Below are 13,930 nucleotides of genomic sequence, written 5' to 3' on the forward strand. Positions count from 1 at the left end.
AAAATCAGAGTCCACATAGCCAATGATTTTACCTGTGACACCATTATTCCCTCCAAACAAAATACCAGATTCAAATGTCCCCTTCAGATACCTGAGAGTCCATTTTGCAGCATTCCAGTGAGTCTTCCTGGGTTCCCCATAAATCTGTTGACTAAGCCTACACTATAAGCAATGTCAGGTCTAGTGCAGACCATAGCATACATAATGCTTCCAACTACACTAGAGTAAGGAACTTTCTTCATATACTCAATATCAGCATTATCAGATGGCTCCTGCTGCTTTGATAATTTGAAATGAGTGGCTAAGGGAGTGGAAACTTCTTTAACATCCACCATTTCAAACTTGTTCAATACCTTTTTAACATAACCAGCCTGTGTGAGGAATAGAGTTTTGGCAGCTCTATCTCTCTTAACCTGCATTCCTAGGATCTTGCTTGCAGAGCCTAAGTCTTTCATTTCAAATTCAGACCTCAGCTCAGACTTAAGTTTCTCTATTTCTTCTCTGTGTTTACATGCTATGAGCATGTCATCAACATAGAGGAGTAAATAAATCCCATCTCCAGAAGGTAGAAGCTTACAATATACACAATTGTCATATTGACTTCTTGAATAGCCATGAGCCACCATAAACTGGTCAAACCTTAGATACCATTGTCGAGGAGATTGCTTTAAGCCATAGAGACTTTTTTTAAGCAAGCAAACCTTGTCTTTTAATCCCTCCTGAATGAAGCCTTCTGGCTGTTCCATGTATATTTCTTCCTCAAGGTTGCCATGAAGGAATGTTGTCTTGACATCTAGCTGATCTAATTCCAGATCAAAATAAGCAGTGATGGCAAGCAACACCCTGATTGAGCTGTACTTGACAACAGGGGAAAACACTTCACTGTAATCCACTCATTCTCTCTGTGTAAAACCCTTAGCAACCAGCCTTGCTTTATACCTTGGAGGTTCAACACTAGCAGCCCCTTCTTTAAGCTTGAAAATCCATTTACAGCCCACCAACTTCCTTTCATTTGGCCTCTCTACCAGAATCCAGGTATCATTTTTCTTCAGTGATGCCATTTCTTCTTTCATTGCTGATAACCAATTTGACTTATCTCTGCTGTTCATGGCTTGTTTATAGCTACTAAGTTCTTCCCCAATAACATCTTCAGCCACTGTGAGTGCATAGGATATCAAATCAGCTATGCCAAATCTCTTAGGCATTCTGATAACTCTCCTTTCTCTGTCTCTTGCCAGCTGATAAGTATCTTGTTCTGAGGTGCTGGTGCTAATTCTGCTATCATGAGACTTGCTCTTGTCATTTGCAAGCTCTACCTCTAAGTTAGGTTCTTGACTAACACTTTGCTCAGGGGCTAACAGTTCAGTTTCAACCTTCTGTTGCAGCATAATATCCTCATAAAAAATAACATCCCTGCTCACTATTACTCTTGAGGGTTTCCCATCAAAACACCAGATCCTATATCCCTTAACTCCCTCAGGGTAACCAATAAAAATACCTTTGATTGCCCTAGGCTCAAGTTTTCCCTGTTTGATGTGTGCATATGCTGGTGAGCCAAATATTCTAAGGTTACTCAGATCAGGGGTTTTACCAGACCAAGCCTCTTGTGGAGTTTTGAAGTTCAATGCTGTAGAGGGGCTCCTGTTGATTAGATATGCTGCTGTAGTGACAGCATCTGCCCAGAAGTGTTTTGATAGATTGGCACTAAACAACATGCATCTAACATTCTCCACTAAGGTCCTGTTCATCCTCTCAGCAAGGCCATTTTGCTGGGGTGTGTGCCTTACTGTTTTGTGCCTTACAATTCCCTTCTCTTTACAGAAGCTATCAAACTCCTTGCTGCAGTATTCTAGGCCATTGTCAATCCTCAGCCTTTTCACTTTCCTCTCAGTCTGATTCTCAATTAATGTTATCCATTCTTTGAACTTCATTAGTGCTTCCCCTTTCTGTTTTAAGACATAAATCCAAACTTTTCGGGTGTAGTCATCAATCAAAGTCATGAAGTATCTAGCTCCACCATGAGATGGAACCTGTGATGGCCCCCATAAGTCTGAATGGATGTAGTCCATTGAATGTTTGGTTTCTTGCTTGCCAGTGCCAAACTTTTGTCTGGTTGCTTTACCAAAGACACACTTTTCACAGAATTCAAGTGAGAAGATCTGATCAGAACTTATTACTCCTTGTTTACTTAGCTCTCTTAGACCCTTCTCACTCATGTGGCCTAATCTCATGTGCCACAGTTTAGTTTTATCTTTACTAACTGAGGCCATTATTCCTGGTGTGTAAGATGAGCCTATCAGAACATATAGCCCATTTCTTCTAACCCCCTTCATTGTAACTATGCCATTGTTAATGACCTGCAGCTCACCATTTTCAGCTTTTATGCTGCAACCAGATTGGTCCACTTCTCCTAGGGATATCAGATTTCTTTTTAGATCTGGTACATATCTAACATTTCTTAGGTCTCTTGCTACCCCATCATGCATAGTAATGGACACTGTCCCAATTCCAGCAACTTTACAGGCTAAGTTATTTCCTAGTAAGACTTTACCTGTATCAACTTTCTCAAAAGTCTTGAAGAGTTGCTTATTGGGGCTCATGTGGAAGGAGCATCCTGAGTCAAGGATCCATTCATCAGTGGGTTGCTTTTCGGCAGCAATGAGAACATCAGCCCCTTCTGAATCTCCTTCATCCTCAGATGCTATAGCTGCCTTTCCAGAGGTCTCCTTTTGGATCTTTTCAAGTTTCTTCTTCTCAAAGCAGTCTTTGATATAGTGCCCTTCCTTCTGACAGAAATAGCACTTTCTCTTTTTCTTTTTCTTATCAGTGTTATCATTTTGGTTGTTTCCTTTCTTCTCATATTTCTTCTTTTTGTCAGCTTTTGATTTAGCCATCAAGATTTCTCCCATCCATTGATCTTTTCCTTCAGCTCTTTTCTTCAAATCTTTTGACTCGAGGGCACTCTTCACATCCTTTAAGGTAAGGGTTTGTCTCCCATACAATAGAGTGTCAACAAAGTGCTCGTACGAGTCTGGAAGAGAGCTTAACAGTATAAGAGCTCTGTCCTCATCTTCAAGATTTATGCTCACATTCTCCAAGTCCAGAATCAACTTGTTGAATTCATCAAGCTGGTCTTTCATGGTTGTTCCCTCCTTCATTGAGAACGTGTACAGTCTTCTTTTCATGTAGAGTCTCTTGGCCAGCAATTTCTTCAGGAACATCTCTTCAAGCTTTGTCCAGAGGCCTGCTGCAGACCTTTCTTTTGCTACCTCTCTCAGCACTTCATCTGAAAGGTGCAAGATGATAGTGCTGTGAGCTTTGCTGTTGATGATCCTTATGTCTCCACCTGAAACTGAGGACCCCTCTGCTTTTTCTTTCTTACTAATTTGATCTTCTTTAATATCAAGGGCAGCATCAAGTCCCTGTTGTATCAAGATTGCACGCATCTTGAGACTCCATAGATATAAGTCATTTTCTCCATTGAACTTTTCCAGATCATATCTCGTAGAAGTCATTGCAAAACCAGAGTTGAGAGCTGTAAGGGCTCTGATACCAGTTTGTTGAGACTAAAAGTTAAATCTTGATCTTTAATCAAGCAAAAGAATCAAACTAACTTCCCAAGAACAAATTATCAAACTATAAAGAAACAATCAACACACCCAAGAAAAATAAAGAACTTAAAACCAGAGAAGATAAGAGGAAGAAGAAGCACTTAAAGATTACGTGGTTCAGTACCAAAGGTACCTACATCCACGGCTGAAGAACCCTCTTGGGCTTGAAGCTTTTATTGAACAAGTCGATTACAAAGAGACAACTGATGACAAGGATTAAATCTCTCTCACAGAGTATTTTCTATCTCTCACCCTAAGCTTCTCAAATCCGTGAATCAAGTACTCCTACTGATCAGCCTTGAGCCATCTTTTATAGCTCTGTTTTTGTCCAGCTGTTAGTAGTAACAAACTTAACTAACCCTGGCCCCATCAATGCTGACTCAGCTCGTCACTTAACCTCTTAACTGAATTAACTAACTAGCTTCACAGTTTGGTTGTCTTGTTTGTATGTATGCTAATTCTAAGAAGTTCATTTTAGTATAACCACATGGTCTAGAAGTTGTCTACTGCAAAATCAAACCAGAAATCTGATCACTCACATAGAAATGTCCATTGCTAATTGACAGGCCAAGCCCTGCAAGCAAGGTCCAGGATCATATTAAGCAAATATGATGGAAGTTCTTCATGCACTTTTGGAGGAATGATTCTGAAAGGCTGTACAATGCTGGTTGTTCAGTTTTATCACTGACCTTACTTCACTAGTAAGTTACCTTTTCCTATCAAAGCTACTTTCACTGTCTTTTTTTTTTAACTTTTTTATTTCATTTTCTCCTCTGCTATAGTGTATAGCCTCCCTGATATCAGTTGTTTTATTCATTCCAATCTTTGATAATAAACCACACTGGTTTGAACTCAATACACATTATCAAAAAGCTGGATTTTAGCTGGAATCATGCAAATGGTATTAAAAGTATTTAAAGACCTTTTTCTTCTTTAATTAAAAAAATTTATAAAAAAAAACTCAATGCACAATAAGCTTCATGGAGGTTAGGAAGTTCAAAATGGACAATAATTGGTCCATCCAATAACTTGGTGAGTTGGCGTTGAATCAATTCTCATTCAGGTAAAGGGTTCAACTCCCATGTGAACAAAATTTCAATAGTAGATACTTTTCTTATTTGGAGGTAGATTTGATCATTCTTCGTCTGAGACCTGAACCTCTTAATAGACTAGATATCGACTGTCATACTAAACGTGATTTGAGCAAGGGTTCTGATAGATCGCTAACTAAAAATGGCAGTACTTGAAAATTTAATAGGAAAAATAGAATTTATCTTATAACTCCAGGAACAAGCTTCATTTACAAAGATACAATACAACCATGCTTTTAACTACAGCTGCTTACAAGTATACAAAAAGTACCATGCAGTTTTTTCTTTTTAATTCCTTTGTGATATATATATATATATTAGAGTGAGGGAAATGGATCGAGCATAGTGATTGGGACACAAACTAAGGAATGAGCCCTAGGAAGAGTTATCCCAACTGCTTCTTCCATGTCGACAGTGCCATCTCCTCCATTGACTTTCCAATCAAAGCACTGAATCATAGCAGCAAGAGTTGTCTGAACCATCAGTAATGCTAATGTGGTTCCAGGACAGACTCTTCTTCCACTACCAAATGGAATATAATGATAATGTTGCCCCCTGACATCTAACTGGCTCTTTCCATCTTCACCAATGAACCTTTCCGGGCAGAATTCAAATGGGTTTTCCCAGTATTTTGGGTCTCTGCATATAGCCCATACATTGATGAAGACTCTGGTCTTTGCTGGAATCTCGTAGCCATTGATGGTGAAGCTTTCAGTTGATTCTCTTACAGCCATTGGGGTTGGGTGAAGCCGAAGTACTTCTTTGACTATAGCTTGGAGATAGGGGAGGTTTACGATATCTGATTCTTCTACTAGTCTGCTCTTTCCTACTACAGAATCAATCTCTTCTCTCGCCTTTTTCATTACATCTGGGTGGTTGATAAGCTGTGCTAGTGCCCATTCTATAGTTATAGCAGGTGTATCGCTACCCGCTGCGAACATATCCTACAAAATTCAGAAAAAAAAAAAATTGTCAGATTTTGTTCCCGTAAGATAACTTGCAACACGAGGAAAAAGAATTCCTGAATAAGTTAACAAAAATTATGAACTTTTCTTTACCGCTATGAAAGACTTTATGTTTTCTCTGCTCAACTTTATTTCTGAGCTCTCATCTTCTGATATATCTAGTAGAATGTCAAGTAAATCCTTAGGCGCATAATCGTTGCCTGCTTCTTCATTTATCTTTCTTGCTTCTTGGTGCTCCTTTATAATTCTCTCCATCATTTCATCAAACTTTTCAAGAGTCTCCTTGAGTCTTTTCCCAAATCCTTGCAAATCTAAGAACTTACAGAACCAAATATAATCTGCCAAATTAAACTTCCCAGTAAGTTCAGTTGCAGCTGACACCACCTTCCTCATCTCATCAGCTTCCTCTTCATTATCCGAACATCTGTAGTTCATAGTCATTCTTGTCACGACATCATTTGTTAACCGTATAAGCTGTCCTCCAACATCAACTTCCTCGCTTGCTTTCGCCTTTTTCAGCACGTATCGTATGAACCGCCTTATCTCTTCGGACCTGATGGGAAGAAACTGGTTCAGTGTTTGGCCACCGAGAAGTTGTGTCATGCATATTTTCTTCATGAACTTCCAGTAAGGTCCATAAGGGGCAAACAAGAAATCGGCTGAGCCATAGGTAATGTAGTCCACGTTAATCAAAAAGGGACGGTTAAGTATAGAGGTTTCGTGGGTCTTAAGGAAATCTTTCGCAACGTCTGCAGAGCAAACAGCAACACAAGGGACAGAGCCAAGGCGAAAATGAATCAAGGGTCCATAGCGGATGGAGAGTTTGTGAAGAGCTTGGTGAGGTATCGGCGCAAGGAGGTGGAGGTGTCCGATGATTGGCAATGCCATCGGGCTTGGTGGAAAATAAGATGTGCGCTTACTTCTTCTGAGGATTGATCGGGCCAAGATCAATGAGACTAGCCATATGAGTGAAAGAATAATGCAGCCGCTAAAATCAGCCATGTTTTGCTCGTAGTGAAGATAACAAAGAAAGGTGTTTATATAAGTATTTTTCGGTACCAATTTGGCAATGACGCCGGTTGTCATTTGTATTGGAAAATCTGATTCTCGGGGTTCTGTCATGGAGAGGCTGTTCGGATAAGTTTGAAGTAACGAGACGGCCGCTTGACGGAATGTACAGAGGATTAATAATTTGCTGATGAAATTCAAATGAAATTCTTTGAGCAGTTACTCAGTGCATTTGACTATTTTAACCTTTGGTTACACCTCCAAACGTTATGCCTTGTTGTAACTTTTCTGGTTTTTTAACATCTAATATTTGTCTCTTGATTGCAGGAAGTTTAGAAATCATAGATACCTTGATTGTTGTCTTTGTCGTGAAATGGGGCAATGGCATTGTCATAATCGGTATAAATAATTGATGTAACAATATATACTGGGGGCAGAACTACTTGCATTGCATTCCTGAAGTTAAAAATAATAACTTAATTAAATTCTTGGAAAAAAAAATAATTTACGCAAATTTATCACAGCCCATCAAAGTTTGTAGCCGTTTATCTATTACAGCCACCTCTGTAACTTTGTTAGTCTCTTCAATTTTATAAATTTTATGTTATAGCCCAGTCTAGTTTATAGCTCTCCATTATGGCCCCATAAAACCAAGATGCTGGTTCTGCAATGCTGCTTCGTGCTCTAAAGTTTATTGCCTAGTCTTTTTAGTGCTTATGTCGAGTTGTAAAAATAAGTATTCGGCGTTTGGTGAAAGCACTGGTCATTGCTTTTTCACAAATTCATTTACGCGGAATTGAACCACCGGTGTCAAACTCGAGCATATAATATGTCCTTTTCAAGTTTATTACACATAAAAAATCGTTCAATTTTTGTATTTCAGAATAAATTTATTGGATTAATATTCTTTTAGATGTCAAATTTAAGCATCTTTTTTTTCATTATTTTAATTTTAACCAAATGCATTTTATTATGTAAAATAATCTGAGTTTTCCTTTGTTTTTGATAAATTGAAGTTATTTAAGTTTTAGGTATAGAAAGATTGTCAAAACCAATAGTTCGCATTATTTTTCGTATTATTCAACCTAAGTATCTCATTGGGAATGTATACTCCTTTTGTCCTTTACTTTTCACATCGTTATTCACTAATAGCATCTTGTACATCATCAGCAGATTCAGCACATTCTTTAACAACTACCACCCTAATTCAATCTTTTAAATATACATAAAACATGCCCATTTAACACAATATATGTAGTCTTTTTTTAATGTGGGTGCACTCATTTTTTTTTTTTATGCAGACATGCTGTTAAGCTATACAGTCTAACAGAGTCAGTTATTAATGTTATTAAACCACACGATTATATAATGCATTAAAAATTAAATTTATTAAGTCACACAGCTTAACAATGTGTCCGTGTTTTTATATACCATATACATTCTAATTTTTTTATGTAAACATACCGTTAAACCGTGCGGCTTTATATTACATTAAAAAATAATAATCTATTTATACCGCACAGTTTAATAGTGTGTGTTTGTGTGTGTATTCCAATTAAGAATACCTGACCATATCAAAGTCAGGAATGAGTTAAAAAATAGAAAATAGCGAACTTCAATGTAATATATTTTGTCCTTAATATATCAAAATTTGTGTTTTTTTGTATTTATTTTATCCCTAAGTTTAATATGATTAAAAACCCCTAATAGGTAGCTCGCTCTATGTATATATAATGTCAATTTAAAAGATTCCATCAAATAATATTCACTTTAATTTAAGCTTTCAACTTCACTAGTAAAATAGATTAATGGCATATAGGACATACATCAGCTCAGGAATCCTAAAGATATAGGGTGAAAAGCTCACGACAAAATGTTCCTTTTAAGAATATAATTTACAAGTTTTTCTCAAATTTATTTTTATTTTTATTTTTATTTTTACACATCATTTTGTTTGTCATTGACAATGTTTTCATAGGCCATAGTATTCGAGCTCTTTCAGTACGAATATTTAATATGCTATTTGACAGATTCAGCTAACGTTTGACAAACGTCGACAACATGAATATAAAACAAACGCCGTTTGTTTAGGTTGGTTTTTAATTTTATCTAAATATATTTTATAATTTTTACCGTGCAAGTCCTTATTCTTTTCAATCACCCATTTTATATATATATTTGTGTCGTTAGCAATAAAAAAATAAGCCTGATATAAGCTTAATACTCTTGAATAATCAGCGAAAGCTTTTAGGATTTTTCCTCGTTGCCACGTTTTTCATGCATTTAAAATTTTCGTAGTTGTTGTCCTTTCAAATCCTGATGTAAGCCTTTGAGTCGGACGATAGGGAAAGCCTGGATATTGATTCATGAATTTGTAAACCAATTCTTTAATTATAACCTGAGTTTTTTAATTTTGAACCTGACAGAAACACAAGAACAAAATACACCGGATTTTGCTCTGTGGTCTTTAGCATCATGGTGCATTTACATTATTGCTGACTGCTCCAGTCATTCCAATGAGAGAAATGGATTAAGCCTGGCGGCCGGGACACAAATTAACGGATGAGCCCTCGGAAGAGTTAGGCCAGGCGCTTCTTCCATGTCAACTGTAGCGCCATCTCCTCCATTAACCTTCCAATCAAAGCACTGAATCATAGCAGCAAGTGTTGAATGAACCATGTGTAGTGCTAACGAGATTCCAGGGCAGGCTCTTCTTCCACTCCCGAACGGTATAAAATGATAATGTTGTCCCCTGACAGCCAACTGGCTCTTCCCATCTTCTGCAATGAACCTTTCGGGGCGGAATTCAAGTGGGGCTTCCCAGTGTTTCGGGTCCCTGCCTATGGACCACACGTTAATGAACACTCTGGTCTTTGCCAGAATCTCGTAGCCATTGATGGTGCAGTTTTCAGTTGATTCTCTTACGGACATTGGGCCAGCAGGGTGAAGCCGAAGTGTTTCCTTTACTAAAGCTTGGAGGTAAGGGAGGTTGGCGATATTGATTCTTCTACCAATCTGTTTTTTCCTGCTACAACATCGATCTCTTCTTTTGCTTTGTTCATGATATCTAGGTGATTAATTAGCTCTGCTAGCGCCCATTCTGTAGTGATAGCAGACGTATCGGTGCCACCTGAAAATATATTCTGTGCAATACATTATAAGCTGTTCAGAAACTAGTAAATCGGAGAGATATGGATGATAAAAGCTCATGCATAGTGTCAAAGACTTCTTACCATGAAGAAGGCCTTTACGTTTTCCCTTGTCAACTTAATTTCTGAGCTTTCATCTTCTGAAACTGTTAGTAGAATGTCAAGTAAATCATTTGGTGCATCATCTCTACCAGTTTCCTTATTAGTCTTCCTCGTTTCTTCGTGCTCCTTTATAATTCTCTCCATCATTGTATCAAATCTCTTTCGAGCTTCCTTCATCTTCTTGCCAAATCCCTGCAAATCTAAGTTCTTACAGAACCAAATACAGTCTGCCAAGTTAAATTTACCACTAAACTCAAATATGGATAGCACCAAATTCATCACCTCATCGGCTTCTTCTTCATTATTAGAACATATTTGGCCCATAGTCATTCTTGGCATCACGTTATTTGTTAGCCGTATAAGCTCTCTTCCAACATCAACTGCCTCACTTGCTTTTGCTTTCTTCAGCATGAGCTGCATAAATCGCTTTATTTCTTCAGACTTAATGGGGATAAATTGGTTCAGTGTTTGGCCACCAAGAAGTTGAGTCATGCATATTTTCTTCATGAACTTCCAGTGTGGTCCATAAGGCGCAAATGCGAAATCAGCCGAGCCATATGTAAGGTAGTCAACAGTAGCCGAAATGGGGCGGTCACAGAAAGAAGTTTCATGGGTTTTGAGGATCTCTTTTGCTGTTTCAGGGGAGCAAGCAACAATACAAGAGACTGTGCCAAGGAAAAAATGAATCAAGGGTCCATCATGGAGAGTTTGTGAAGAGCTTGGTGAGGTATTGGGCCAAGGAGATGGAGACGTCCAATGATTGGTAATGCCAGTGGACTTGGTGGAAGATTGGATGTGATCTTACTTCTTCCTAAAATTGTTCGGACCAAAATCATGGAGACTAGCCATATAAGGAAAAGTATAATGTAGCCACTGAAATCAGCCATGTATATAGCTCTTATTGGAAAAACAAACTGAGTTTGAGCTGTTGGTCCTAAGGTGCGGTTTATATAATTAATTTGGTGTAAGTGTAACGGATGAGAAAATGTCCAGAGAGATTCTTTGAACGGTTACAAAGTCTTTGCCGCTGTTGCTTCAAATGTTGGGTTTCATCTATTGTTCCGGAAATTGCTTTATTTGTATGAAGGAAACTTGTTTTCTTTATTGATATTAGTTGGACTACTATTTGCTGAATCTTATTTTAAAGTTTATTCCTTGTCTTAACTTGTTTGTATGCAAATGGTCCAGCGTTCATTTTAGTCAACCGAATTTTAAACACAAGTTTTGCTTTGATTCCGGTCAACTTACTCTTTTCCATTTCACCAACAAACCTCTTATACAGGAACTCTAGTGGATTCTCTCGGTGGTTTGGGTCCCTGACTATAGCCGACGCGTTAATGAACACTCTGATCTTTTTTGGAATCTCAATAGCCATTCATGGTACAGTTATGCATTTGACTCTCTTATGATCAAAGGGGTGGCTTCAGGGTGAAGCCTCAGTGTTTCTTTGACTATGGTCTGTTTTCTCCTATTACAATATCAGTCTCTTCTCTTGCTTTCTCCAATCACATCTGGGTGATTGATTATTTCTGCCAGTGTGCATTAGTAATAGCAGATGAATTGTCCTAGCTGAAAATAAAATCCTGGGCAATGCAGAAAAATCTTACTTCACTTGTGATATTTAAAAGAAACGAAAAAAGTACACATGGGTCAAAGAGTATTTACCCTGATGAGAGCCTTTATGTGTTCTCTAGTCAAGTTCATATCTAAAGATCGTCTGCAGAGGATGTTCCTACCACAAGTCCAATCAAAAGAATTCTTCCCAAGCGTCAAAATAGAGGTGTCCCTAAACCCATATATGAGCCTGACTTCTCTAGTAGAGTCAAATACCCTATGAGTCATTTTGTGTCTAACTATCGCTTATCAGAATCAAATCAGTCATTTGTGAATCAATTATCTACTGTATTTATTCCTAACAGTGTACAGGAAGCCTTAAAAGACCCAAAGTGGAAAGCGGCTATGAATGACGAAATAAGATCTCTTCAGAAAAATCAAACATGGGAACTAGTTGATCTTCCACAAGGAAAGAAACCAGTGGGTGGCTGATGGATCTACACTATAAAGTATAAAGCAGATGGCTCTATTGAATAATACAAAGCAAGACTCGTAGCTAAGGGTTACACCTAGACCTACGGGATAGATTATACCGATACATTTGCACCGGTAGCAAAAATTAATACTATTCGTAACTTATGTTCATTAGCAGTCAACTTGGATTGGCCAGTGCAACAGTTCGATTTAAAGAATGCTTTCCTCCATGGAGACCTGTCTAAAGAAATTTATATGGATCTGCCACCAGGATGCAGTGGACCAGAACGACTCAATCAAAAAGTATGCAAATTGAAGAAATCATTGCACGGGTTGAAGCAATCTCCAAGAGCATGGTTCGGGAATTTCACAAAGGCTATGGTTCTTTTTGGGTATAACCAAAGCAATTCAGATAATACCTTGTTCATTAAAAAACGACAAGGTAAAATGATTGCCCTTATTGTCTATGTGGATAATATGGTAGTTACAGGCAATGACGAGGAAGAAAGAGGGGCTCTTCAAAAGTACTTGTTGAGAGAGTTTGAGATGAAGGATTTAGGAGCCTTAAAATACTTTCTTGGAATTGAGGTTTCTCGATCTAAGGGAGGAATCTTTCTGTCTCAAAGGAAATATGCCTTAGATCTATTGCACGAAACGGGAATGACAGCTTGTCAGCCTATTGACACCCCAATAGAAGAAGGACTGAAGTTTTGTATTACCTCAGACCAAGTTCCAATAGACAAAGGAAGATATCAAATTCTGATTGGAAGATTGATGTACTTGTCCCACACAAGGCCAGATCTTCCTTATGCATTGAGTGTTGTAAGTCAATTTATGCATAATCCCAGAGAACAACACATGAAAGTAGTAATGCGGATCCTGAGGTACCTGAAGACAAATCTAGGAAAAGGAATCATATTTTCCAAAAATGAGGATTACAGCAACATAGAAGTTTATACTGATGCAGATTGGGCCGGGTCAGTTAGTGATAGACGCTCTACTTCAGGATACTTTACCTTTGTGGGAGGCAACCTTGTCACATGGAGAAGCAAGAAACAACATGTCATTGCCCGTTCGAGCGCTGAAGCAGAATATCGAGTCATGGCCCTTGGGGTATGTGAAAGGCTATGGATAAGCTTTATCTTAAACGATTTGGGCTATCCATCACAACAACTAATACAACTATACTGTGACAACAAAGCTGCACGAGATATTGCTCATAACCCAGTTCAACACGATCGAACAAAACATGTCGAGGTAGATAGATTTTTCATCAAGGAGAAATTAGATGAAAAAATCTTAGAACTATCAAAAATTCGATCAGAAGATCAACTTGCAGATATTTTAACGAAGGCCATTTCAAGCAGGACATTTACAAAACTCCTAGACAAGCTGGGTATGCAAGACATCTATGCACCAGCTTGAGGGGGAGTGTTGAGAATGTCAAATAAAACGGCATTGAAGGAAGTTTTCAAAGACATAATCCGCACTTGTCAAATGGATAATTTGCACTTGTCAAAGACACGATCCACGCCGAACAGATTGACACATTTCCTTCCGTATTCACATATGTAATCTTTGAAAAAATGTAACCTCTGCATCTATAAATAACTCTTAGTGTATAATGTTTTATTTAAGAAATGAAAACAAGTTTCTTTATAAATATCTTTGGATCATAGCCATGCTTGCTGTCAGATTAAGTTGTTTATCTTAGGAAGGTATTTATATAAGAGCAAGGGAAGCTGTGTTGGCTTTAGGGAGAAGAAATTTCTGTGTCTTTTACCTTGTAGACTTGAGAAATATTGTTACAACTATTACATTACTTGTCTGGACAAGTTCCCAACATATTATATAAACAATTTACTCATGACATATATCTTATTGAATCGTGATTAATTATACTGCAGTGAAGTTTAAACTCACATATATCTTATTGCTTTAGATATTGATTCCATTTTTACAACCAGTAAGGTCCT

At 37.9% G+C, this 13,930-nt stretch overlaps 1 protein-coding gene and 1 pseudogene across 1 annotated transcript; both read right to left on the minus strand.

Annotated features, from left to right (window-relative positions):
* Window positions 1–5,019: 5,019 nt before the first annotated feature.
* On the minus strand, window positions 5,020–6,669 carry LOC18044275 (cytochrome P450 93A2). The gene is made up of 2 exons (XM_006436993.1): window positions 5,761–6,669; window positions 5,020–5,646 (listed from the first exon to the last, which is right to left on the minus strand). The coding sequence occupies exons 1-2, from the start codon at window positions 6,667–6,669 to the stop codon at window positions 5,020–5,022; spliced, it is 1,536 nt and encodes a 511-aa protein (XP_006437056.1).
* A 2,491-nt stretch (window positions 6,670–9,160) lies between these two features.
* LOC18044276 lies at window positions 9,161–10,813 on the minus strand (annotated as a pseudogene).
* Window positions 10,814–13,930: the final 3,117 nt, after the last annotated feature.

Source organism: Citrus clementina, unplaced genomic scaffold (assembly GCF_000493195.1).
Source record: "Citrus clementina cultivar Clemenules unplaced genomic scaffold, Citrus_clementina_v1.0 scaffold_4, whole genome shotgun sequence".
NCBI classification, from domain to species: Eukaryota; Viridiplantae; Streptophyta; class Magnoliopsida; order Sapindales; family Rutaceae; genus Citrus; species Citrus x clementina.

Bases quoted from the DNA above. Each gene is read 5' to 3' on its own strand.
- LOC18044275 (XM_006436993.1), bottom strand. From the start codon at position 6,669: ATGGCTGATTTTAGCGGCTGCATTATTCTTTCACTCATATGGCTAGTC. The intron at 5,647-5,760 runs GTAAAGAAAAGT...TGAATTTTGTAG, and splicing joins ACATAAAGTCTTTCATAGCG to GATATGTTCGCAGCGGGTAG.